At 46.7% G+C, this 24343-nt stretch overlaps 2 protein-coding genes and 1 long non-coding RNA gene across 3 annotated transcripts; 2 read left to right on the top strand and 1 right to left on the bottom strand.

Moving 5' to 3' along the window:
• Positions 1 to 9846: 9846 nt before the first annotated feature.
• Positions 9847 to 10886, top strand: LOC310693908 (testis-specific serine/threonine-protein kinase 1-like). The gene has a single exon (XM_083476295.1). It carries the CDS (start codon positions 9968 to 9970, stop codon positions 10805 to 10807), a length of 840 nt encoding a protein of 279 aa, XP_083332421.1. The 5' UTR covers positions 9847 to 9967; the 3' UTR covers positions 10808 to 10886.
• Positions 10887 to 14571: 3685 nt separating this feature from the next.
• On the bottom strand, positions 14572 to 16949 carry LOC310694720. The gene is made up of 3 exons (XR_014519801.1): positions 16902 to 16949; positions 14978 to 15084; positions 14572 to 14872 (listed from the first exon to the last, which is right to left on the bottom strand). It is a non-coding gene; the product is annotated as an uncharacterized lncRNA (long non-coding RNA).
• Positions 16950 to 16999: 50 nt separating this feature from the next.
• LOC310694719 (testis-specific serine/threonine-protein kinase 1-like) lies at positions 17000 to 18949 on the top strand. Its single transcript, XM_083478078.1, has 2 exons — positions 17000 to 18177; positions 18696 to 18949. The coding sequence occupies exon 1, from the start codon at positions 17138 to 17140 to the stop codon at positions 18146 to 18148; it is 1011 nt and encodes a 336-aa protein (XP_083334204.1). The 5' UTR covers positions 17000 to 17137; the 3' UTR covers positions 18149 to 18177; positions 18696 to 18949.
• Positions 18950 to 24343: the final 5394 nt, after the last annotated feature.

Raw genomic sequence — 24343 nt, forward strand, 5'->3', positions numbered from 1 at the left:
TCACTGCAGATGGTGACAGCAGCCAAGAAATTAAAAGATGCCTAGACAGCATCTTAAAAAGCAGAGACATCACCTTGCCAGCAAAGGTCCATATAGTTAAAGCTATGGTTTTACCAGTAGTGATGTATGAAAATGAGAGCTGAACTGTAAAGAAGGCTGATCGCTGAAGAATTGATGCTTTTGAATTATTGTGCTGGAGGAGACTCTTGAGAGTCCCATGGACTGCAGGAAGATCAAACCTCTCCATTCTGAAGGAAATCAGCCCTGAGTGCTCCCTGGAAGGACAGGTCGTGAAGCTGAGGCTCCAATACTTTGGCCACCTCATGAGAAGAGAAGACTCCCTGGAAAAGACCCTGATGTTGGGAAAGATTGAGAGCACAAGGAGAAGGGGACGACAGAGGACGAGATGGTTGGACAGTGTTCTCGAAGCTACTAGCATGAGTTTGACCAAACTGCGGGAGGCAGTGGAAGACAGGAGTGCCTGGCATGCTCTGGTCCATGGGGTCATGAAGAGTCGGACACAACTAAACAACAACAACTACACAGTGCAGGGGTGGGGGACCTTTTCCAGCCTGAGGGCCGCATTCTATTGTAGGCAACCTTCCAGGGGGCCACATAGTTAAGCTATGGAACTCAATCCCACTTGATGTAGCGTCTGCCACCAATTCGGATGGCTTTAAAAGAGGGTTAGTCAGATTCATGGAGGGAAAGGCTATCAGTGGCTAGAATCCACGATGGCTATGCTCTGGCTCCATAGCTGGAAGCTGTAATGCTTCTTTAATACCAGTTGCTGGAAACTCTAGGAGAGGAAAGTGCTTTTAATCTGTGTATGAGCTGGATGGCTGATAGTTGCAAGAGGCAAAGTACCAGGGGTGAGAGGTTGGGAAATTCTACAGGGGCTCACAACATCCAAGGGTTTCACAGAGCCCCAGGGCCCTTCCAGATGGCATGTTTTATTTGTTGGGCATTCACCCTGATTTGTTGGAGGGTGGGGGTCAGACAATGTTGCGTCAAAGCAAGTGTTACTCCACACTTTGCAGGGCATTTCCCCATTTCCTTATTGCAAAAAGTCTGATCTTTTGGGGAAGTGGGTTTTATCTCCCAGTCAACCATCTTACTGTTATTTCTTATTATGTACTGAATTTATATTGTGCCCAGCACAGCAAGCCTACTGCAAAACAAAGCAAAAACAATACAAAACGAATTACAATTTAAACAATTTCTAAAACACGATTGCATTTTCCAGTCTTTTCTCTCTTTCTTGTAGAAGGATTCCTTGCTCTTCCCACAGGGGGGAAAAATTCTCCATTGCTTATTTCCATATGATTGATATAAATTGAGCCAAACGTTGTAGTTTCCCATGCTTAATGCTGTGAAAACTGCTCCCGGCTCTTAAAATATATGGATCCAATGACAGCCCTACTCAGAGTAGACCCACTGCCATTATAGGAAATAGAACCATTACTGAATATAATGTAGTTGGATAAAACCCTATATACTGTATATATGCACTGGGGCAGCCTGGCAAGACATAGGAAGTTGTCTCATAAAGACTCAAAGATCTAGCCTAGTATTGTCTTCACAAACCAGCAGTCTCTAGGATTTCAGCTCTAGCTGCAGCGCCAGATTTAGGGCAGTGCAAAACAACAAAAACCTATACAGTGGTACCTCAGGTTAAGAACTTAATTCGTTCTGGAGGTCCGTTCTTAACCTGAAACTGTTCTTAACCTGAGGTACCACTTTAGCTAATGGGGCCTCGTGCTGCCGCCGCACGATTTCTGTTCTCATCTTGAGGTAAAGTTCTTAACCTGAGGTACTATTTCTGGGTTAGTGGAGTCTGTAACCTGAAGCGTCTGTAACCCAAGGTACCACTGTATTTACACAGGTACCTACTAGAAGATCCATGAAAAAGCAACTGTACCAAAAGAATTATTGTGAAAATAAGAAATATTTAGGGGAGGGCTGCCAAATTTTGTCCTTGTTCAGGGAACCATATTACCAAATTTATCTCCCCATGCTACCTGTGAATTCCAGGGATTGAACCGGGGACCTTCCGCTACAAGCAGTTACTACAAATTGTGGTAATTCCACTGCTGCCAATGAAACAGCATGAGGTCCAAGAGATGTGCCCCAGAATCCTTTGCCGTGCCTAATCCAGTCATCTCCACACATGTATAGGACGACCCCAGTTTTTTGATGTGACTTTTAAGTCAGAAAACCTCGTCTAATACACGGAAAAATACGGTACCAACTTGGATGGCTTTAAAAGAGACAACTCCATGGAGGACAAGGGTACCAGCGGCTTCTAGCCAGGATGTTACAGCTTCACTGTCAGAAGCAATATGACCCGAAAACTGCCGGAGGGGAGAGGGCTTTTGTGCTTGGGTACTGTGTTGGGGCTTCCCATAGGCATCTGGTTGGCTCCCGTGAGAACAAGGATATTGGACGGGATGAACCACAGGCCTGATCCACCAGAGCTCCTCTTATGTTCTTATGAGAGTCAGAGAGTCAGAGTCAGAGAGAGAGAGAAAGAGAGAGAGAGAGTAGAGGCTGTGACGTTAATATATGAGAGTGCTGGAGGTGAAATAGTTAAACAGGTTACCTATTATGTACTGAGTTGAATAGGATCCAAAATGCAGCAGTCTGATTGGTCCTAGAACAATAGGACCCAAAATGCAGCAGTCTGATTGGTGCTAGAACAATAGGATTCAGAATGCAGCAGTCTGATTGGTCCTAGAACAATGCAGCAGTATGATTGGTCTGCAGGAGCCACCCAATCCAGCTCCAGAGGGAAGTGAATCCACAACCTGATTGGCCCACAGAAGAATTCCGGAATTAGCCAATCACGTGCAGCCCATTGTGTAAATAATGTATATAAAGCAGATACTTTGAGGGGACTTTCATTCCTCTTCACCACTATGAGCTGAATAAAGAGCATGATATCCACTCTCGACTCTGAGTATATTTCAGTGATGGAGGTGAAATAGTTAAACAGGTTACCCAATCAGAACCCAGGGGGGTGGAGTCAGAGGGACTATAAAACCAGCTCTGAGAGGGGCGAAAGGGGAGTTTGTCGGGTGGTTGGTTGGAGTGGGAATGAATTGGGATAGAGTCTGTGTAGGTTGAGTTAGTGTAGCGAAATAAGTTGAGTCAGGAACAGTTAGGAGCTAGGAAGACAAGTAAATATCTGAGAGGTGGTTTAGTGAGTGAGAGCAGGTAGTGGAAGTTATAGGTCTGGATAGGCACCCTATGACTGTAATTGACCAATACCGTTTATGAAACCACGCGCTTGTTAAACTGCAATAAATAAACATAAGTTTATGTTCCAATTTAAACCTGAATGGACTCAGTATTGTACCAGGTAGGGCCTGGGTGGTGGCAGCGAGAAATCAAGTGGTGGCACAGGGATCAATAGATGGTGAACCGTCCGGGGACCCTGTGTGATTGCCACAGAGGCATCCACAGACGTTCTCCTAGTTTGCATTGCCTGCCTTTTGAATCAAACGTCTAAGTCGCAGGTGTCAGGCGCACGCCCCCAGTGCTGCCTGCCAGCGCCAAGGCAAAGATCGACAAAGTGGTTGTTTGGTTGGTTGCGGTTTGCATTTCTCAGAGACGTGGCTGAGACACCTGCTCATCCTGTGGTTTCTGCAGGTCTTCCCACAATGCGATGAAGGGGGGCAACACCTGGTTATTGGCAAAAAGCCAGTAAAGCACAGGAGACCAGGTGGGGGGATGTGTTCGGAGGTGAGAATTTGTTTTAACGGTTTGCTCACATCGCATAGATAGATTGGGACAGCACTGCAATTATCAACACACATCTCCATGTGTTGCCTTTCGGCTAGCTCTCCTATTTTCTGCCTGCAAGTACGTTGCTCTGTCCCAGCTCCTGCCAACCTAGCAGTTCGAAAGCATGCCAATACAAGTAGATAAATAGGTACCACTGTGGCGGGAAGGGAAATGGCGTTTCCGTCTGCCCTCGTATCCGTCACCGTGTTCCTTTGCGCCAGAAGCGGTTTAATCATGCTGGCCACATGACCCGGGAAGCTGTCTCTGGACAAACACTGGCTCCCTTGGCCTGAAAGGAAGATGGGCACCGCAACCCCATAGTCGCCTTTGACTGGACTTAACCATTCAGGTTTCTTTACCTTTCCCCTTTTTTTCCTTCCGCATCATCTGGGACGTGGGTGGCGCTATGGTCTGCACCACTGAGACTCTTGGGCTTGCCGATCAGAAGGTCGGCGGTTTGAATCCCAGCAACGGAATGAGTTCCCATTGCTCTGTCCCAGCACCCGCCAACCTAGCAGTTCGAAAGCATGCCAATACAAGTAGATAAATAGGTACTGCCGTGGTGGGAAGGTAAACAGCGCTTCCGTGCGCTCTGGTTTCTACCACGGTGTTCCGTTGCTCCAGAAGCAGTTTAGTCCTGCTGGCCACATGACCCGGAAAGCTGTCTATGGACAAACGCCGGCTCCCTTGGCCTGAAAAGCAAGATGAGCGTCGCAACCCCATCATCGCTTTTGACTGGATGTAACCATCCAAGGGTCCTTTACCTTTACCATTACGTAGGCAAATGATTTTGGCATGCCCTATCTTCTTTCGGAGTGGCTTTCCTTGAAGGCTCCATCGTGTGTAATAGAATTTGCACGACATTCTCTTGAAATTGTGTTTTCTGTATCAACCTTGAAGCATGCAGAACAACTCCTTAGCACCTTCTCCAGAGTGGTCCTAGGAGCCAATGCTTGGTGGCTGACTCCTTTCACTTTGCTTGGCTCCAATCAGCACAAAGGGTGAGGAAGCTTCTTCTCAGTGGCTAAAAAGCTTCCCTTTCATGCTGATTGGACAGCTCTAGGGCACAGCCGACAGGGACCCTGCTGAGACCCCGTTGTAAAAATAGCAGATCCTCCAAGTGTCCCTATTTTCCAGGGACAGTCCCAGATTTACAGAAGCCGTCCCGGTTTCTGATTTGATTCCGGAATTTCCCGCTTTTCCTTAGGACGTCCCTGTTTTCATTGGAGAAATGTTGGAAGGTATGGTGTTATGTTACTCCTGAGCCAAGGAGATAAGTAACTACAGTGGTGCCCCGCAAGACGAATGCCTCGCAAGACGAAAAACTCGCTAGACGAAAGGGTTTTGCGTTTTTTGAGCTGCTTCGCAAGACGAATTTCCCTATGGGCTTGTTTTACTTCAATTTTTGAAATGCTCTTTACAGTATGTGTGACTTTAAAGAGCACTTAATAAACTCTTGTTGTACCAAATTTGGCTTTGTTTGGACTTTTTTTGACCATAGGAACACATTAATTGAATTTCAATGCATTCCTATGGGATTTCGTGCTTCGCAAGATGAAAAATTCGCTAGACGAAAAAACTCGCAGAACGAATTAATTTCGTCTTGCGAGGCACCACTGTATATAACATTTGGAAGACATCTGAAGGCAGTCCTGTATAGGAAATGTTTATTTAGTGTTTAACGTTTTATTATGTTTTTATATATGTTGGAAGGCACCCAGAGTGGCCGGGGCAACCTCATCAGATGGGAGGGTTGCAAATATTACCATTATTATTATTATTATGGGTGTCCCTATTTTCATCTGAGAAATGTTGGTGGGTATGAAATAGCAACAGATCTTTGAGGCTCCCCTCCCCCCACTCCACCCACAAAAAAACCACACACACTGGGCACTGGGTCCAACCATGATCTAGAGACCCTGGGGACCGAGATCAGCCAACTCTACTGACTCACAGTGACAAAACATTGCCAAGGCATTCCAAAAAATGCTGCAATACCTCAAGGACCGCCTCTTTCCATATGGACCTAGCCATACCCTGATATCATCTTCTGAGGCCCTTCTTCGTGTCCCTGCGTGTCCCTTCTCCTCAAGAGGTCCAGAGGGTGGCAGCATGAGAACAGGCCTTCTCTGCAGTGGCTCCCCATCTGTGTAATTCTCTCCCCAGGGAAGTTCGCCCGGCGCCTTCATTATTCACCTTTAGGCGCCAGGCAAAAACATTCCTTTTTAACCAGGCCTTTGATTGATCTGTTTGACATCCTACGCCCTATTAAAATGTGGTTTTTTTGGGGGGGGGGTTATTGGGTTATTGTTCTTATTTTGATTTTATATATTGTGATCTTTTCTGTGAACCGCCCAGAGACCTCTGGGTGTAGGCGGTATATAAATTCAATAAATATTAATATTAATAAGACAAAAATGGGGATGAAGTAGAGAAAATGATGTACCATGGAGAGCCATAGCTGTCAACTTACAGATTTGAAAATAAGGGACCAGCAGCCAAAATAAGGGATTTTCCAAGCACAGGTATGTTCAGCTTCTGAACCCCTCTGAGCCAAAGGCAGAAAGCCCAGCCAGCAGCCAAACGAAGCCTCAAGCAGTGGTTCCCACAGCACAGCAACCCGGCAAAGGGGATGCAGCAAGGGAAACCACCGTCACCTCTCCACTGGGAAGCGCTGAGCAAAGGCAGGTCCCCAGCCAACAAGGCATGCAAGCTCCACCCCTCAGTCATTCTTAGACTGTGAGCAACACAGCCAAGCAACACAGTTGGAGCCTCCTTCCTCCCTGGCCGGCAGGGAGGGAGGGAGAGGAGCTGTTTCCTTTGAAACCCGGGAAATTTAAGGGACATCATCAATAAGGGACAGCAGCGGGACACAGCGCTGAGATAAGGGACTTTCCCATCAAATAAGGGACGGTTGACAGCTATGTAGAGAGCTAACAAACAGGCACTAACTCTGTAGTAAATAAATATATCTGCAGTAACAGATGCAACAGATCAGAGGTGTTGGGTCTCCGATCCTCCAGATGTTCTTGAACTTCCAACTCTATTCATCCCTAGCCAGTATGGTGAATGGCCAGGGATGACTGGAGTTATGGTCTGGCAGCATCTGGAAGGCCACCGTTTCCCCACCCCTGCAACGGAGGGACAGATGGCATGTCAACATCTGTTGCCCCCCAAATCTTCACGTCAGTGCATCCAGAGTCTGGTTAGTGCGTGTTTTCCTTTTCAGCTGCCTGCTGTACTACTGCAGAGCAATAAGCTTGCAAGTTCTTAGGCCTGTGCCGTTTCCCTCTGACTGATGATTCCTGGTTATAAGGAACTGGAGGGGAGCTGGCCTAACAGCAATCTGCTCTTAATGATATGCCCCTCATTGGGCAGTGAGATGGAAAGAGGTCGAGGAGGTGGCTTCTCTCTCTCCCCCCCCCCCATGGTTTCCGCAGCCTCGGTAAGAAGGCGATTGTAAGAAGGAAACAAAGCATAAATCTGTCCCCTTTGTAGAAAAGTAGAAGAGGAAGAAGAAATCTCTCTACAGAGAAGCACAATGCGTGGCCTTCAAAGAGAATTCGTATCCACAAGAGTTACAAAGGCATCGGAGGACTTCCTGATTTCCTAAATCACGATTTAGTGTCACACCAAGTACAGTGGTACCTCGGGTTACAGACGCTTCAGGTTTCAGATGCTTCAGGTTACAGACTCAGAAATAGTACCTCAGGTTAAGAACTTTGCTTCAGGATGAGAACAGAAATCGCGCAGCAGCAGAGCGGCAGCAGGAGGCCCCATTAGCTAAAGTGGTGCTTCAGGTTAAGAACAGTTTCAGGTTAAGAACGGACCTCCAGAACGAATTAAGTTCTTAACCCAAGGTACCACTGTATTCTGCAGTTGGGTCACACAGGTTTGGTTTGGCTATTCTCGCTTGGTAACAACAATCATTATTGTCCTTGAGGTATTGGATTGTGTTATGTACTGAAGTTCTCACCCTGGGCCAGCAGGGGGATACTGTAGATAGTTATGCAAATAAGGGATCGAAAGTGACGTTCAGTGATTGGATAGTTTTAGAAAGTTGTTACAGTAACGTTGTACTGGAGCTCTATATAAGCAGGCTGACTGAACCCTTCAGCTCAGTTCTGTTCTGGCCTGTGGATAAACAAGAGCTGTTTGAAGAATCGCTGTGTCGTCTGATATGTTCACCCACAACTTAACAGATTGGATCCAAATACTGGTCCTCCTCAGTGTAGAGCCAATCAAGGCAGTGATGGCCTCCAAGGTGGGCGGCTTTAGAAGAGGGTTCAACAGATTCATGGAGAAGAGGGCTTTCAATAGGTCATTATGGCTATGCTTGTCTCCACAGTTGGAGGCAGCGATGCTTCTGAATATCAGCTACTAGATCCCACAGGAGGGGAGAGGGCTCTTGTGTTTGAATCCTGCTTATGAGCTTCCCACAGGCATCTGTGGTTGGCCACTGTGAGAGCAGGATCCTGGATGAGATGGACCACTGGCCTGACCCAACAGGCTCTTACATTCTTCTGAGTCCATTTCCTCCACACCATCCCTTCAATTGGGAAAAGCAGGGATTTCTCACCTACGAGAAATGGAAACAGATAGCTTGAATTCCCAGCAAAGGTGCAGGGATGAGGGATAACATCCTGTTGTGTTATTTCATTTCTCACACCCACTCGCTCTGCTTCTCTATCCATAGCAAGACTAGCCCTCCCCACATATGGGGACAGGAGACACCAAAAAGGGATGCAGTGGTACCTTCAAATAACTTGAAACCCCAACACTGAAAACCTGGAAGCAAGTGTTCCGGTTTGTGAACATTTTTTGGAAGCCGAACATGCTGCGTTTTGAGTGCCACACTTCCCTTTTGTGTGTTACCCTGAGGTCTGTCTGTTTTTGCTAGCTGTGTTTTCGTTTTTGCGGCTTTTTTGTTTTTGTGACTGTGTGGAACCCAGTTCAGCTTCTGACTGACTGACTGATTGATTGATTGTGTGGCTGCAGTACATTGTTTATTGCTTTCATTTTATGAATCAATAGTCTCGTTAGATAGTGAAATTAATCTTAAATTGCTGTTTTAGGGGTTGTTTTTGAAAGTCTGGAACGTATTAATCCATTTTGCACTACTTTCTATGTGCCTTGGTTTTGGAATGCTTTGGTTTTGGAACGGACTTCCAGAATGGATTAAGTTTGAGAACCAAGGTACCACTGTGCTAAAATGTTGTTTGGTTTGCACTCTAGCCTCAAAAGGGTGGAATTGTTCTATATAAAGCCAAGGCTTTACATTAAAATCAATGTTCATAGCATCCATTATATTAAATAGCAGGTAGTGAGATGAGATGGTGGGACGCGGGTGGCGCTGTGGGTAAAACCTCAGCACCTAGGACTTGCCGATCGCATGGTCGGCGGTTCGAATCCCCGCGGCGGGGTGAGATCCCGTCGTTCGGTCCCAGCTCCTGCCCACCTAGCAGTTTGAAAGCACGTCAAAGTGCAAGTAGATAAATAGGGACCGCTTACTAGCGGGAAGGTAAACGGCGTTTCCGTGTGCTGCTCTGGTGCCGGTTCGCCAGAGCAGCTTTGTCACGCTGGCCACGTGACCTGGAAGTGTCTGCGGACAGCACTGGCTCCCGGCCTCTAGAGAGAGATGAGCGCACAACCCTAGAGTCTGTCAAGACTGGCCCGTACGGGCAGGGGTACCTTTACCTTTACCTTTAGTGAGACGAGACACATAGTATTTGGTGGAAATCAAACTGCAGCAGAATGGATACAATGCTGATTGTGGTGAATACAGGTCAGCATTGGAATTCTTACATGCTTATTATCCAGAGTTATGGGTAGCTGTTTCTGGGCTTCCGAAAGGCATCCGGCTGGTCACTATGGGAGATAGGATGCTGTCCTAGAAGGGTCTTTGTCTGATCTAGCAGGCACATTCTGCCCCGTGGAATTAGCTGCGATTGTTTGGGGATCTCAATGGGCAACGATAGTGTACAATTTTCATTTAAGCCCCTGAATCACATTTTCATGCTCCTTATGACCTCAGCTGATGACATCAGGTATTCAAAACAGTGCTGAAGAAACCAGGCAGTATGTCTAATCTCCCACCCCAAGGATGAGCACCACACAGCCGGAAGGAATGCACCACTAAATTACACTCAGATGGGAGGTGGGTCTTCCCACCCTTCGCGTCATGGATGATGCAGCTGTGCTGAAGAAGAAAGGTTATATTTTGGGGCATACTCTGGGCGAGAGTTCCTTTGCCAAAGTGAAATCCGCCTACTCGGAGCGCCTGAAATTCAACGTGGCCGTGAAAATCACAGACCGGAGGAAAGTCCCAAACGAGTTCCTGGAAAAATTCCTCCCCCGGGAGTTGGATATCTTGTCGATGGTGAACCACTGCTCCATCGTCAAAATCTACGAGATCTTTGAGACGTCCGGAAAGGTTTACATCGTGATGGAGCTCTGTGTGCAGGGAGACCTCTTGGAGTTCATAAAGAGCAACCACGGTCTGCCAGAGGAAGTTGCCTGCCGGATGTTCCGCCAGCTGTGCTGCGCCGTCAAATATTGCCACGATTTAGACGTGGTCCACAGGGACCTGAAATGCGACAATGTCCTCCTGGACAAAGAGATGAACGTCAAACTGTCGGATTTCGGGTTTTCCAAGCGGTGCTTCCGGGACGGGAGCGGGAAAATCATCCCCAGCCAGACTTTCTGTGGCTCGGCAGCTTATGCCGCTCCTGAGGTCATCCAAGGCATCCCTTACCACCCCAAAATTTATGACATGTGGAGCTTGGGCGTCATCCTGTATGTCATGGTCTCTGGGTACATGCCCTATGATGACTCCAACGTCAAGAGGATGCTGCGACTGCAGAAGGAACACAGAGTGCTCTTCCCAGATTCCCTGAGTATGGAATGCAAAGACCTTATTTTCCGCATGCTGCAGCCCGACGTTTCTCACCGACTACGGATCGAAGATGTTTTGAACCACCCCTGGGTGCAAGGGAAGCGCCTGAAGTCCCGCATCTTGTAAGAGTAGCTAACTGGTAAAGGAGAAACATGAACGAGCTTGCTTTTGCAGAGTACAGTAAATGTGAATTCCTTTTCCGTAAGCTCCACTGCACTGCTCTCCTTATGAGATCAGGATATTATTTACATGGTTGGTTGGTTGTTTGTTTCGTGCATTTCTACTTAGGTTTTCATTATTTACATTTCAGCTTATACCAGCTTTCTCCTAAAGCACACCGGAAACAACAGCTGGCGTACTAAGATATAAGGCTTCAAAGGAAAGGGGAATGGGGAGGGTAGAAGAAAAATGAGCACTTTCAGCTACCAACCCTTTCATTAGCGTTACTGAAATATACTCTGAGTCAAGAGTGGATTTCATGCTCTTTATTCAGCTCATAGTGGTGAGGAGGAATGAAAGTTCCCCCAAAGTATCTGCTTTATATACATTATTTACACAATGGGCTGCACATGATTGGCTAATTCTGGGATTCTCCTGTAGGCCAATCAGGTTGTGGATTCACTTCCATCTGGAGCTGGATGGGTGGCTCCTGCGGACCAATCATACTGCTGCATTGTTCTAGGACCAATCAGACTGCTGCATTTTGGATCCTATTCAACTCAGTACATAACAGTTACAGAATGAAGTTATGCTATTGATCGGGTAGAATGGAGGGTAAGAACTGATAGCACTGGGTTCCGGCAAAGCTAATGGAGGGGCGTTTGCTGCTTTCATATGATGCAGCTGGTTCCAGCAGAGTCCATGGAAACAGCTCTGAAAAAGGAGAGGGGACTTTCCACTTCCCCCTTCCCTCCACCAATTGCAGCCAGGTAGATGGGCTGTGGATTAAACTATTCTAGTCCTTTCAGACCATCTGGTCTGAACGGTTGTGAGCTATTATATGCACGAAGGTCATCCTTCTTTCCTTTTTAAACTTTCCAATACCATAATTTTTAGCTGGCCCTATTCTGTTAATTTGAATGTTCCATTTCATCTTATTGCAGTCACATTTGGGTAACAATAAAATTACTAATTTATTACCTTCCCTTCATCCTAAGATTCTGGGGCAGGATTCCACAATTTAAAATGCAACTTTAAAAACAGCTTTAAAACTTATTGTGGCAAAACAAAAATGCAATCACAAAAATAGGGTGGAGAATATGCATCTTAAGTGTCAAAGGCCAGCGAATTACAATCAAGCGGTATATAAAAGTTAGCTAAATAAGTAAACCCATTTAGTGGTGGCTGGTGCCCATTGGGACATGTGGGGCAGCAGGCAGGGAGGTCGCCAGTAGGGGGCATCAATGCCAACTCTGTCTAGTTCGGTCCCTATCTTACTCCTTGCTTTGTTATAGAAGGGCAACAGTGAGATGACAGAAGCAAAAAATGTGCATTTGTTGCTCCACCCACTTGTGCCTCTGGCCCTGCCCACCACTGGCATGATGTGGCCCTCAGGTGGTTTCGCAGAAGGGAACATGGCCCTTGGGTTGAGAAAGTTTCTCTACCTACTATAGACCTTGAGAGGCAGCCACCTCATGCTTAGCCAGGAAACAAGGAAGAAATATATTGGGAATAGCAGTTTCCAGGTACATAATACATTATTATTATTAATAATAATAATAATAATAATAATAATAATAATAATAATAATAATAATTTATACCCTGCCCATCTGGCTGGGTTTCCCCAGCCACTCTGGGTGGCTTCCAACAGAATATTAAAAATACGACAAAACATCAAACATTAAAAACTTCCCAATACAGGGCTGCCTTCAGGTGTCTTCTAAAATTCAGGTAGTTGTTTATTTCCTTGACATCTGACGGGAGGGCGTTCCACGGGGTGGGCACCACTCCCGAGAAGGCCCTTTGCCGGGTCCCTTCTAACCTCACTTCTCGCGGTGAGGGAAATGCCAGAAGGCCCTCGGAGCTGGAACTCAGTTTCCGGGTTGAACAATGGGGGTGAAGACGCTCCTTCAGGTATACTGGGCTATATAGGGCTTTAAAGGTCAGCACCAAAACTTTGAATTGTGCTCGTGAAGCCAATGTAGGTCCTGTGTTATATGGTCTCAGCGGCCACTCCCAGTCACCAGTCTAGCTGCTGCATTCTGGATTACTTGCAGTTTCCGGGTCACCTTCAAAGGTAGAGCGCATTGCAGTAGTCCAAGCTACATAGCATAGACAGTTGCCTTATCAAAGGTCAGGTACTTTGCCTACCTAGCCCTATATTGTCCGCTCTTCAGAGTCTCAGGAAAAAGCAATGGAGGCATCCCCTCCCCCCCTCCCCTGTTCGTACTGTAGGCAAGTTTCTCCGCAAAGGCAAGTTTCTCCGCAAACCCCTCTCTGTCCTCCATCCAGCAGACCAAGGACTGTGATCAGAGTTCAAGGGCACTTTTCCAGGTTGGCAAACTCACCTGGGGGTTTTAAGCAGGTGAGGGGTTGTGGAGTGTCACCTGGAGTGTCACCTGGGGAGAGTTCCAAGGGGCCAGGCACAGAGGCTTAGGGCCGAATTACACATTATGAAATCCTTAAACGTATCCTAAGAACACGGCGTTTCCGTGCGCTGCTCTGGTATCGCCAGAAGCGGCTTAGTCCTGCTGGCCACATGACCCAGAAAAACTGTCTGCAGACAAATGCCGGCTCTCTCGGCCAGTAAAGCGAGATGAGCGCCGCAACCCCAGAGTCATTCATGACTGGACTTAACTGTCAGGGGTCCTTTACCTTTTAAGAACATAAAACAGCAAAATGAAACAAAGATACAGGGGAAGAATAAATAAATATGGCCTTTGTAGAATTACAGAGATGGAAGGGGTCTGCCAAGGATCACCAAGCCCAAGCCCTGAAATGCAGAAATCTCCTTGCTAGGATGTCAAGAAACACCTAGGAACTAAAAAGCATATTTGATTACCGCACTCCCTTTTCTGCCATTGGGCTCTGAGACATTGGCCGTTCCAAAGTCACTTGTTCCCACACATAGCTTTGGGTGGGGGCTTGAAAAGGGGAAGTGTGTCTCTTAACGCTCTAACCACTATTCCACACTCCTCCTCCTCCTCCTCTTGTGCTACTTCTTCCTTTTTTTGACAGCCCAGGACTCATTTTATTATGGGGGGTGTGTGTGTGTGTGTGTGTGTGTGTGTGTGTGTGTGTGTATGTGTGTGTGTGTGTGTAGACAGAGAACAACCTTACATTTACAGAGCAAAATGTCCTCTTAATTATATACCCAGCATATAGGTAAAGGGACTCCTGACCATTAGGTCCAGTTGTGGCCAACTCTGGGGTTGCGGCCCTCATCTCGCTTTATTGGCCGAGGGAGCTGGCGTACAGCTTCTGGGTCATGTGGCCAGCATGACTAAGCCGCTTCTGGTGAACCAGAGCAGCGCACGGAAACGCCGTTTACTTTCCCACCAGAGCGATACTTATTTATCTACTTGCACTTTGACGTGCTTTCAAACTGCTAGGTTGGCAGGAGCAGGGACCGAGCAACGGGAGCTCACCCCGTCGCAGGGATTCGAACCGCCGACCTTCTGATTGGCAAGCCCTAGGCTCTGTGGTTTAACCCACAGCGCCACCCACGTCCCCTTATTAATCATTATGTCGTGTGTGTGTGTGTGTGTGTGTGTGTGTGTGTAAACAGAGAACAAATTTACATTTACAGAGCAAAATGTCCTCTTGAATTATATACCCAGCATATAGAACCTTAGAAAAGGACAATACGAGTGGACTCTCTGTGCCCTGACCACAGCAAAAAGACTCATCCTGATGAATCGGAAAAATAAAAATGCGGCTCCCTTCTACGATTGAAGACTTATACAAGCTCACAACATATGAACAACTTGCATATAAACGCAGATTTGCCTTGGACAAATTCAGTGATATTTGGAATCCATTCTTACAAATACTGTAATAGGTTAAGATCTGGTGAAGTACAATTACAACCTTGTAACGGATACAGTTTTGGGGTCCCCTCCTCCCCTCTTTATTTTCCCTTCTACACGGGTTCTGTTTCTCTTTTTATTTCTCTTTTATTTATGTCTCACCCAGTTTAGTGCACATATAATTATGTCCTTTTTGAAGGTTCAGTAAAGATGTTTAAAATCTTAAAAAAAAATAAAACAAGAGAGTGGGTTTCAGTACAGCTCTCAATTTGATTCAAGGTTCTTCTGAAAGATCTTCCCAAAACTTAATGGGGAAGAAATGTCACCTTTGGCGGGAAAGATCTGGCGCCATTCATCAGAGGCAGAGCAGTCCTCCTCTTCAAGCAGGGCGGGTGGGGTTTTTTCTTCAAAGGAATCATCTCCCAAGAGCCTTCTGTGATGAATGGAATAGTGGCTCTTATTAATAAGAATCGCCTCCAAACTTCCTTGTTTATCAAAGCTTTGATGTTTTACCAAGGTGCAGTGACACCATTGGAGAGATGCAGCACATCATCTGTAGGCAAGGCACGTTCCATTGACCGTGTTCTCCTTGATTCAAGGGTACCTGAAGACAGGGGAAGGGAGGGCTGTTCTTTCTAAGTGTGTGTCCTTTACTGTATTCTATTTCTTCAACAGTTTTTGTGTATCATAAGTGGGCCAGGTTGACAAGGAGGAAGTTAGTCAGCAGCGTGATGTGGGGCTATCAGCCTTGACATCAGTCCCATGTTCCTTGTGACCCATAAAAGGTAAAGGGACCCCTGACCATTAGGTCCAGTCATGGCAGACTCTGGGGTTGCGGCGCTCATCTCGCTTTATTGGCCGAGGGAGCCGGTGTACAGCTTCTGGGTCATGTGGTCAGCATGACTAAGCCGCTTCTGGCGAACCAGAGCAGCGCATGGAAACGCTGTTTACCTTCCCGCCGGAGTGGTACCTATTTATCTACTTGCACTTTGGCATGCTTTTGAACTGCTAGGTTGGCAGGAGCAGGGACGGAGCAACGGGAGCTCACCCCGTTGTGGGGATTCGAACCGCCGACCTTCTGATCGGCAAGTCCTAGGCTCTGTGGTTTAACCCACAGTGCCAATCGTGTCCCATAGCTCTGCCTTAATTAAGAACTAGCTGGGAGTGCCCAGGAATTTGTAGAAACCAAAAAAATGTTTTTTTAAAAAATGGATAGTGTAATTTGTCTGTGTGTGGACCCATCACACCAAATAATGGGTCCGCCATCTTGAATCAAAATGGCGCCTGGAATCCAAGTGTAGGCAAACACCACGTTCCCCCTGCCCTTTGGGAAACCGCATGCCAGGTTTGGTAATGATATCCCCAGAGGCAGCCAAATCTATGCCAAAAAGGGCCAAGTCGCTTTACAGTCATATTTTGGTCCACCATCTTGATTCAGGTTGGCACCCGGCGTCCAAATGCCACTGCTAACTGCCGCCGCCACCTCAGGACCCCTTGTGTCAAGTTTAGTGATGATTTCTCAAGAGGCAGATAGACAACCAACAAACAGGTGGACAGACAGACCAACCACTCTTCCAAATATTTAGTAGATCCAGTGTTAGTCCCGGGCCCCATCTGCACTATACATTTAAAGTGGTACCATACCGCTTTAAACATCCACAGTTTCCTGCAAACAATTCTGGGCCCTGCCTTTTGTTCAGGGTGCTGAGAGTTGTTAGGAGACCCACACATACCATTCCCCTCCCAGGGTTACAATTCCCAGCATTCCCTTTGGAAGAAGAATGTGCCCTAAGTTTACTTGACATATCCATACCTATAGTTTTGTAGGGAAAATGTAGCATGGAGCTTTGATCTCCCTCCTGTCTGCAATACATAGGTTGGTCTTTTTGCAAAAAGGCCAACTCTTTTAAAGGCTCCCAGGCTACCTGAAATATCATATCTCCCTACATAAACCTGCCTGGGTGTTGAGATCCTCAGGTAAGCACCTCAGAAGCACAGCTGCTCGTGACAAGAGACAAGAGTCTTTTCTGTTGCTGCCCCATATTGTGGAATTCCCTGTCTGGACAAATGACATTTTAATTGCTGGTTCTAAATGTATGCTATTTGGGGTGGATGAGTTTATTTTTATGGCTTTGGATTTTATATATTGATGTTTTTAAAGTTGCAAGTTGCCATGAATTTCAGTCTGGGAGAAAGGTGGGATATGAAGACATCAAATAAGGAAATAAATAAATAGACACAAGCCCGTACTTTCAGATGACATGCGGGAATGTTACCTGAACCCTTGGCGTCCCGAATGACTCAGCTCTGACACAAGCCATTGTGACATCACAAAAGAATGTTGAGGGTTCTCCTGCAACATCCCAGGAAGGGGAGCCCCAGGCCATTTCAGATGACCATCCTGGAATGTGCGTGAATCGGAGGGGGGCAGGATACGGGATGCTCAGCCAACTTGAACATATTGCTTAGGGTCTGCCTCCAGGACTATGGATGATGCTGAAGTTCTTAAAAAGAGAGGCTACATCATGGGGATCAAGCTCGGAGAAGGGTCTTACGCCAAGGTGAAATCGGCCTACTCGGATCGGCTGAAGTGCAACGTGGCCGTCAAGATCATCGACAAGAGGAAGGCTCCTCGGGACTTCTTGGAGAGGTTCCTCCCCAGAGAGATAGAGATGCTGGCCAGGGTGAAGCACCCCGGCATCATCAAGACCTATGAGATCTTTGAGACCTCCGACGGCAAAGTCTACATCGTGACGGAACTGGGCGTGCAAGGAGACTTGCTGGAGTTCATCAAGAAGAGAGGAGCCATTCCTGAAGACGTAGCCCGCAAGATGTTCTACCAGCTCGCCAGCGCCATCAAGTACTGCCACGAGCTGGACATTGTCCACCGGGACTTGAAATGCGAGAACCTTCTTCTGGACAAAGAATACAACATCAAACTGACGGACTTTGGCTTTTCCAAGAGAGTCCCCCGCGACGAAGATGGCAGGGTGGTCCTCAGCAAGACTTTCTGCGGTTCGGCGGCCTACGCGGCCCCGGAAGTGCTGCAAGGCATCCCTTACCAGCCGAAGGTTTACGACATATGGAGCTTGGGGGTGGTGCTGTTCATCATGGTGTGTGGCTCGATGCCTTACGATGACTCGAACATTAAGAAAATGCTCAAGCTACAGAAGGAGCACCGGGTACATTTCCCCCGGTCCAAAGTGCTGTCACCCGAATGCAAAGATCTCATTTACCGTATGCTCCAACCCGACGTCTCCCGCCGAATCTGCATCGACGAGGTTTTAATGCATGTGTGGATGCAGGACCAGAGATCCGCTTCGGACACCACGCTCATGAAGTCGGGGGAATGCTCCCACCACCATAATCAGATAAGGGCCATGTTTGGGAAAGATTCGTCGGGGCCGGAGCCTTCAGACAACGAGCAAATTCTCCAGGAAGAAAGGCATGCAGACTTGGATGTCCTATCTGACAAGATGCAAAGGACTTGTCTTTGAAAAATCCAGCAGCCCAGCGACAAGCAGAGGTGAATAGGACAGTGGGTTTCTGTTGCACCGCCAGTTCCAGAGACCTCTTTAAAGACTACGTCCTGAAAACTTTTTTTGGAAAGAGATAAAAACAATTTGGGAGGCATTTTCTTTTCTTTTCTTTTGGTCAACATCAAGTCCTTTCAGATTGTTGTTGGCCACAGGAGCCAACAACACCTGCACCTCTCGACATTTGCAAGATGCACAATGTTGGATGGAGAGGGAATAGATTTTTCTCACCCTTTTTTAATCCTCTGTAAACAACCGCACCATGCAGCTTAAAGCGCTCTTATACCACTTCAACAATCATGGAGGGTCCTGGGATCTGTCATTTGCTAAGGATGCCGGGGGGTTAGCTCCGTGAGGTTAGCACCCTTAACCAACAACAGTTCCCAGGATCCTTTGGGGTAGAGAGGAGCCATGACGGTAAAAGTGGCCTAAGAGTGTTTTCAAAATGGGTGGCGTAGATGTGACTTTTGCCATGTCCTGATGAGTCTTGGCCTGATACACCTTCCAGGTTGGTACCTGCTACTCGTGAGATCTAAAACATAGCTTCAAAGAGACCCGCCTGCTGTAGCACCAGTCAGTTTTTTCTGCAATGATGACCAGCTGCAAACCCTTTGAACTGTCTGCGTCTGTGATGGCAACTTCTGCCACGGAAGGTACACACACATAAGGTATCTGTGCTGAAGTTCCACGTAAGAAATCAGTCCCAGTGAAATTAAGGTTATAGAAAATCCAGATCCAGTAAAACTATAATCTTAAATTCTCTCCCTGTGTTTTGTTTTTAAATGGATTCCTTACTTAGCATGTGCAGGAATTTCAGCTAAATCAGGGGTGATTTTGACTGGCTTCCGGCCAGTTTTCCCCAAACCATGCCCACCTGCTTCTCAGTGGATGTGGCTCGTGTGACATCATCTGATGGGCAGGAAGGCAAGATAAAATCCTGTTGCACATGCCTGCTATCTGGAGGGACCAGGGGCACACAACACAGCCAAACAGAGCAGGGTTTAACCCCCACTTGTCAGTCGATGAGCAGGGGTTAAATCCTGCTTAGATATTAACCCCCATTCCTGATTCAGCATAGTAGGTAAGGTAAAGGGACCCCGACCATTAGATCCAGTCGTGACCGATTCTGGGGTTGCGGTGATCATCTCACTTTATTGGCGGAGAGAGCCAGCGTACAGCTTCTGGGTCATGTGGCCAGCATGACTAAGCCGCTTCTGGTGAACCAGAGCAGCGCACGGAAATGCTGTTTACCTTCCCGCCGGAGCAGTACCTATTTATCTACTTGCACTTTGACATGCTTTCGAACTGCTAGGTTGGCAGGAGCAGGGACCGAGCAATGAGAGCTCACCCCGTCGTGGGGATTCGAACCGCCGACCTTCTGATCGGCAAGTCCTAGGCTCTGTGGTTTAACCCACAGCGCCACACCCTGCTAAAATAATGGGGTTCCCCCCTCTAGTTTAGCAGGGTATTTTGATGCACTCCCCTTCATGAGTCAGGAAGCGGTTGGCCTAGAACCTCCTGTTAAAACTACAGTGCCCAAAATACTTCTGTTGACCACCAGCATTACGCTTTCCACTTCTAAGTTTGGAATAGAGTAGTTGCTTTGGAAAACGATCATCAGGCATCAGCACATGACCAGTCCAATGAAGTTGATGTTGAAGAATCATTGCTTCGACACTGGTGATCTTTGCTTCGTCCAGTACACTGGCATTAGTTTGCCTGTCTTCCCAAGTGATTTTTTTCCTGAGACACCGTTGATGGTATCTTTCGAGGAGTTGGAGATGGTGTTTATTATAAGTGGTCCATGTTTCACAAGCATACAGTAAGGCTGGTAGTACAATAGCTTTGTAAACAAGCATTTTGCTTTCCCTGCGAATGTCCCAGTCCTCATAGACTCAATTATTTTTATTAATTTTCCAAACTATTACAAATCCAACCAAATTACTTTAATTTAATACAATTTCTTAAAATCAGGTTTCCCGCACCTGTTGCAAACATATGTCAATCGTTTCCTCCCATAGCTGTCTCATTTCTTATTTAATGTTTAGTTGTCATCCGTCAGTCTTTGTTACGTCATTCTTGCAGCTGACCACATTTTCCTCCTTACAAACAGCACGTCTGTTACATCTTATAAGTATAAAATCCACTACACGTGTGTAATTCTTCATTAACATTGTTGTTTGAGACTTGTTGTGCTGGGAGAATTAATTACTATCTTCCATTGTCCAGTTCTTTGCAGTGTTTTTCTGGATGTTACAAGGTCCCATTCCATCCCTTCCACTGTTCACCAACTAGTGTACAGGCTGCGGCCGTAAATAACTCACAGAGTACATGTCCAGTCTCTGCCATTAAAACTCCACTCTGGAGTTCTTCCTCAGCACACAGTTAAAAACAAAATATTTTCTCAAGTTTGGTCTCTTGCCAGATCTATTCAGCAGCCGTTCATTCTTCTCGCTCTGCATCGCTCCATCACACTCCTGGTCTGATCCAAAAATAATTTTAAATAAAATCCATTCAACCTCAGTCGAGGGGAGAGGGCATAATAAAACCTTGTTAAAGTCCTTTTTGAGCATAAACCAAAAGCCTCCCCCCTCTTTTCTGTGGTAACAGACAGAATAACATAGAAATGGCTACACATGTCTCTTTCATTATTCAGGGGAGGACAAGAAATAAAACCATTTGAAAACCCTTTGAAAGCACAACGCACCTTGTCCTCCCCTTTCCTTTCCTTTCCCAGCTGTGTAAGGATTAGCAAGCTTAAAAATAAAACATTCAGATACCTTCAAAGAACCAAGCTCAGTTCTTTCATTAGCTGATTGATTGCTAATAATAATATATCATATATATATATATATATATATATATATATATATATATATAATTATTTATTTGTACCCCGCCCATTTGGCTGGTTTCCCCAGCCACTCTGGGCGGCTTCCAGCAAAGATTAAAAAGTCACACATTAAAAACTTCCCTGAACAGGGCTGCTTTAAGATGTCTTCTAAATGTCAGGTTGTTGTTTATCTCTTTGACATCTGATGGGAGGGCGTTCCACAGGGTGGGTGACACTACCAAGAAGACCCTCTGCCTGGTTCCCTGTTACCTCGCTTCTCGCAGTGAGGGAACCGCGAGAAATCCCTCGCTGCTGGAGCGCCTCTGGATTAATGCCAATATTCTAGATTAAGGAGAAACCAAGCACAAATCAGGCCGGAGACGGAGGCTTGTCCATGGCAGGAACACACTCCCAGGTCACACCCACTCTGCCTTTCAAGTTGGCAGACACGGGCTTGAGTGGCACAGCGGGATGCAGTGAGCTACCCAGACCCCACTCTGGAGCACTGCCAGGATTTTTGCCTCATAAACCCTGTATTTCCCCCAGCCACTTTGGGCAGCTTCCAACAGAACACTAAAATACAATAACCTATTAAACATTAAAAGCTTCCCTAAACAGGGCTGCCTTCAGATGAATTCTAAAAATTTGGTAGTTGTTTTTCTCTTTGACATCTGGCGGGAGGGTGTTCCACAGGGCGGGTGCCACTACTGAGAAGGCCCTCTGCCTGGTTCCCTGTAGCTTGGCTTCTCGTAGTGAGGGAACCGCCAGAAGGACCTCGGCGCTGGACCTCAGTGTCTGGGCAGAACGATGGAGGTGGAGATGCTCCTTCAGGTATACTGGACCGAGGCCGTTTAGGGCTTTAAATGTGAGCACCAACACTTTAAAGCCCTAAGGAGTGACTGCCATTGACTTGTGATGCAAGCCGGAAACCCAAACACTCTGCAGTCGGGAGAAAGCTGCACTCGCAGAGCTCAGGCGATGCTGGATTTCGGTATCTGCATGCTAGGAATAACACTGCACTCTGTCTAGGATGGGCGTAGGGAGTAGACAAGGGAGCTTGCCTCTTCAAAGCGGCTTTCTCAGCTAACATACTTATTTCATTTTTTTACAAAGAAAAAACCATATCCCACCTTCAGTGTTATCACCTGCTGGTCAGTTAAAAGCTAGGGCAAGTAGAAAGCTCTTAAGGTAAAGGTAAAGTACCCCTGACATTTAAGTCCAGTTGAGAATGACTCTGGGGTTGTGGCACTCATCTCGCTTTACTGGCCGAGGGATCCGGCGTTTGTCCGCAGTTTTTCTTGTCATGTGGCCAGCATGACTAAGCCGCTTCTGGCGAAACCAGAGCAGCGCATGCAAATGCCGTTTACCTTCCCGCCGGAGCGGTACCTATTTATCTACTTGCACTGCGTGCTTTCAAACTGCTAAGTTGGCAGGAGCTGGGACTGAACAACGGGAGCTCACCCCGTCGTGGGGATTCGAATCGCCGACCTTCTGATCAGCAAGCCTTAGGCTCAGTGGTTTAGACCACGGCGCAGCTGGGTGCAAAAGTTGCCAACATATTGGCTGTGGGCACTCACCAAGCCTCCCTCCATTCATGATTCCCTTGGTCAAGAACTGGTGAGTGTGGCTGCTTTTCAATCTCTTGGGAAAGTACACAGAGCCGAAGGAGGAAGTTGGAAGAGTACCCCTCTTCCCCATTTCCTGCCTCAGCTCTATGTGCTTTTTAAGGCTCAGGTTAATATCACCAGACCTGGCTTTAACCCAATTCACTCAGAAAAGTCAAACTTGTGTGTACATGTGCATGTACACATGCTCTCTCTTTCTCTGCAGGAGGGAGCTGATCCAGCAGAGAGGAGAGGAGAGAGCAGTTGTTTTGTACTGAAGTACTGAAGTTCTCACCCTGGGCCAGCAGGGGGATACCGTAGATAGTTTTCACTCAGGTCCACATATGCCAATAAGGAATTCAAAGTGATGTTCAGTGACTGGATAGTTACAAAAGGTTGTTACTGTTGCTTTGTAGTTGAGCTCTATATCAGCAAGTTGGCTGAACCCTTCAGCCCAGTTCTGTTCTGGCCTATGAATAAACAAGAGCTGTCTGAAGAATCGCTGTGTCGTCTGATATGTTCACCCACAACTTAACAGCAGTGTCCAGAGTTCTCCCTCAAAAATCCAAATGTGCCAATGTGGACTTAAAACTGATAGTGATCCCTGCCTGGAACCTATCAGACTAGGGACTTAGCTATACAGCTGCAAATAACATTTTAAGAGTGTTCTAAGTACATTATTCAAACGTGACACTAGATGGCGATGGCGAGCTTGTGGCAAATTCAACATATTTTTTAAAACATTTTCGCATTTTTTTATATGGGTCTAGATTCTACCTAGGCTCTGGGGACACAGTGGCAATATTGGAGAGCAGCCTTTCCCACAATTTCCACCTCCCAAAGTTGAGGGGCAGGGGGCAACCAAAGAAGGGCCTCCAACCATGATATTGACAAGCGAGAAGGTGCTTCTGGAAGGAGACGGCCCTTTCGTCGCCTATCTGAGTCTCGGCACCAGCAAATTCACAAAGCCGAACTGTTGGGTTAGGGTGCTTGCTCACCCAACTGCTTTCGTCATCGTTGGCGAGGCCATAGTCTCCAGCATTCCTCAGATGAAAATAAGAGCCGTTGTTCACTCATCTACCCCTTCCCCAACCCTTCTGGGACCTCTTAAGTGAATGTTTTTATCTAGTTAGATCTTGCTGGGTTTTCTAATGCCACTCTTCCCTTCCACCAAAATCCCAAAGTGTACAACTGGAACAAAGAACATATTTTCAGTTTACAGGTCTTGTACACATGGAATCTCCGGATGTAAACCTGCCTGATATATGACCCGCACTGTCAGTTTTGATGGTGTGAATCACAAAGTTGATCATGATAACTATATTAATTTAAGGATTCCATAAATATGTAAAATGAACACCTAAAGCATCCTGCTGAAAAAGCTTGATTATTGTAGGTGAGGAGGATCAAGAAGAAATAGGGGACCTTGCATTTAAGATGTTCAGGACTGCTGCTGTTGATAAAGACTAGTAATCTGCTAAGGCAGAGGCAGCACAGCCAAAGTGATGCCTTCTAGGTAATGTTGGACTCCAAAACTCATCAGCCTCAGCCAGCATGGCCAATGATTTGGCATGATGGGAGTCCCAGCATGTGAGCTATCACTGTGCTAAGGGGCTTATGCTAAAGGGTCTGTACTCCCACCACCACTGTGGAGCACTTCCAGTCAGAAGACCAGCGAGAGCAACCATCATTGCACCAATGGGACACAACCTTTCTGGC

The sequence above is a fragment of the Podarcis liolepis genome (genome assembly GCF_965112155.1).
Source record: "Podarcis liolepis genome assembly, chromosome: 15".
NCBI classification, from domain to species: domain Eukaryota; kingdom Metazoa; phylum Chordata; class Lepidosauria; order Squamata; family Lacertidae; genus Podarcis; species Podarcis liolepis.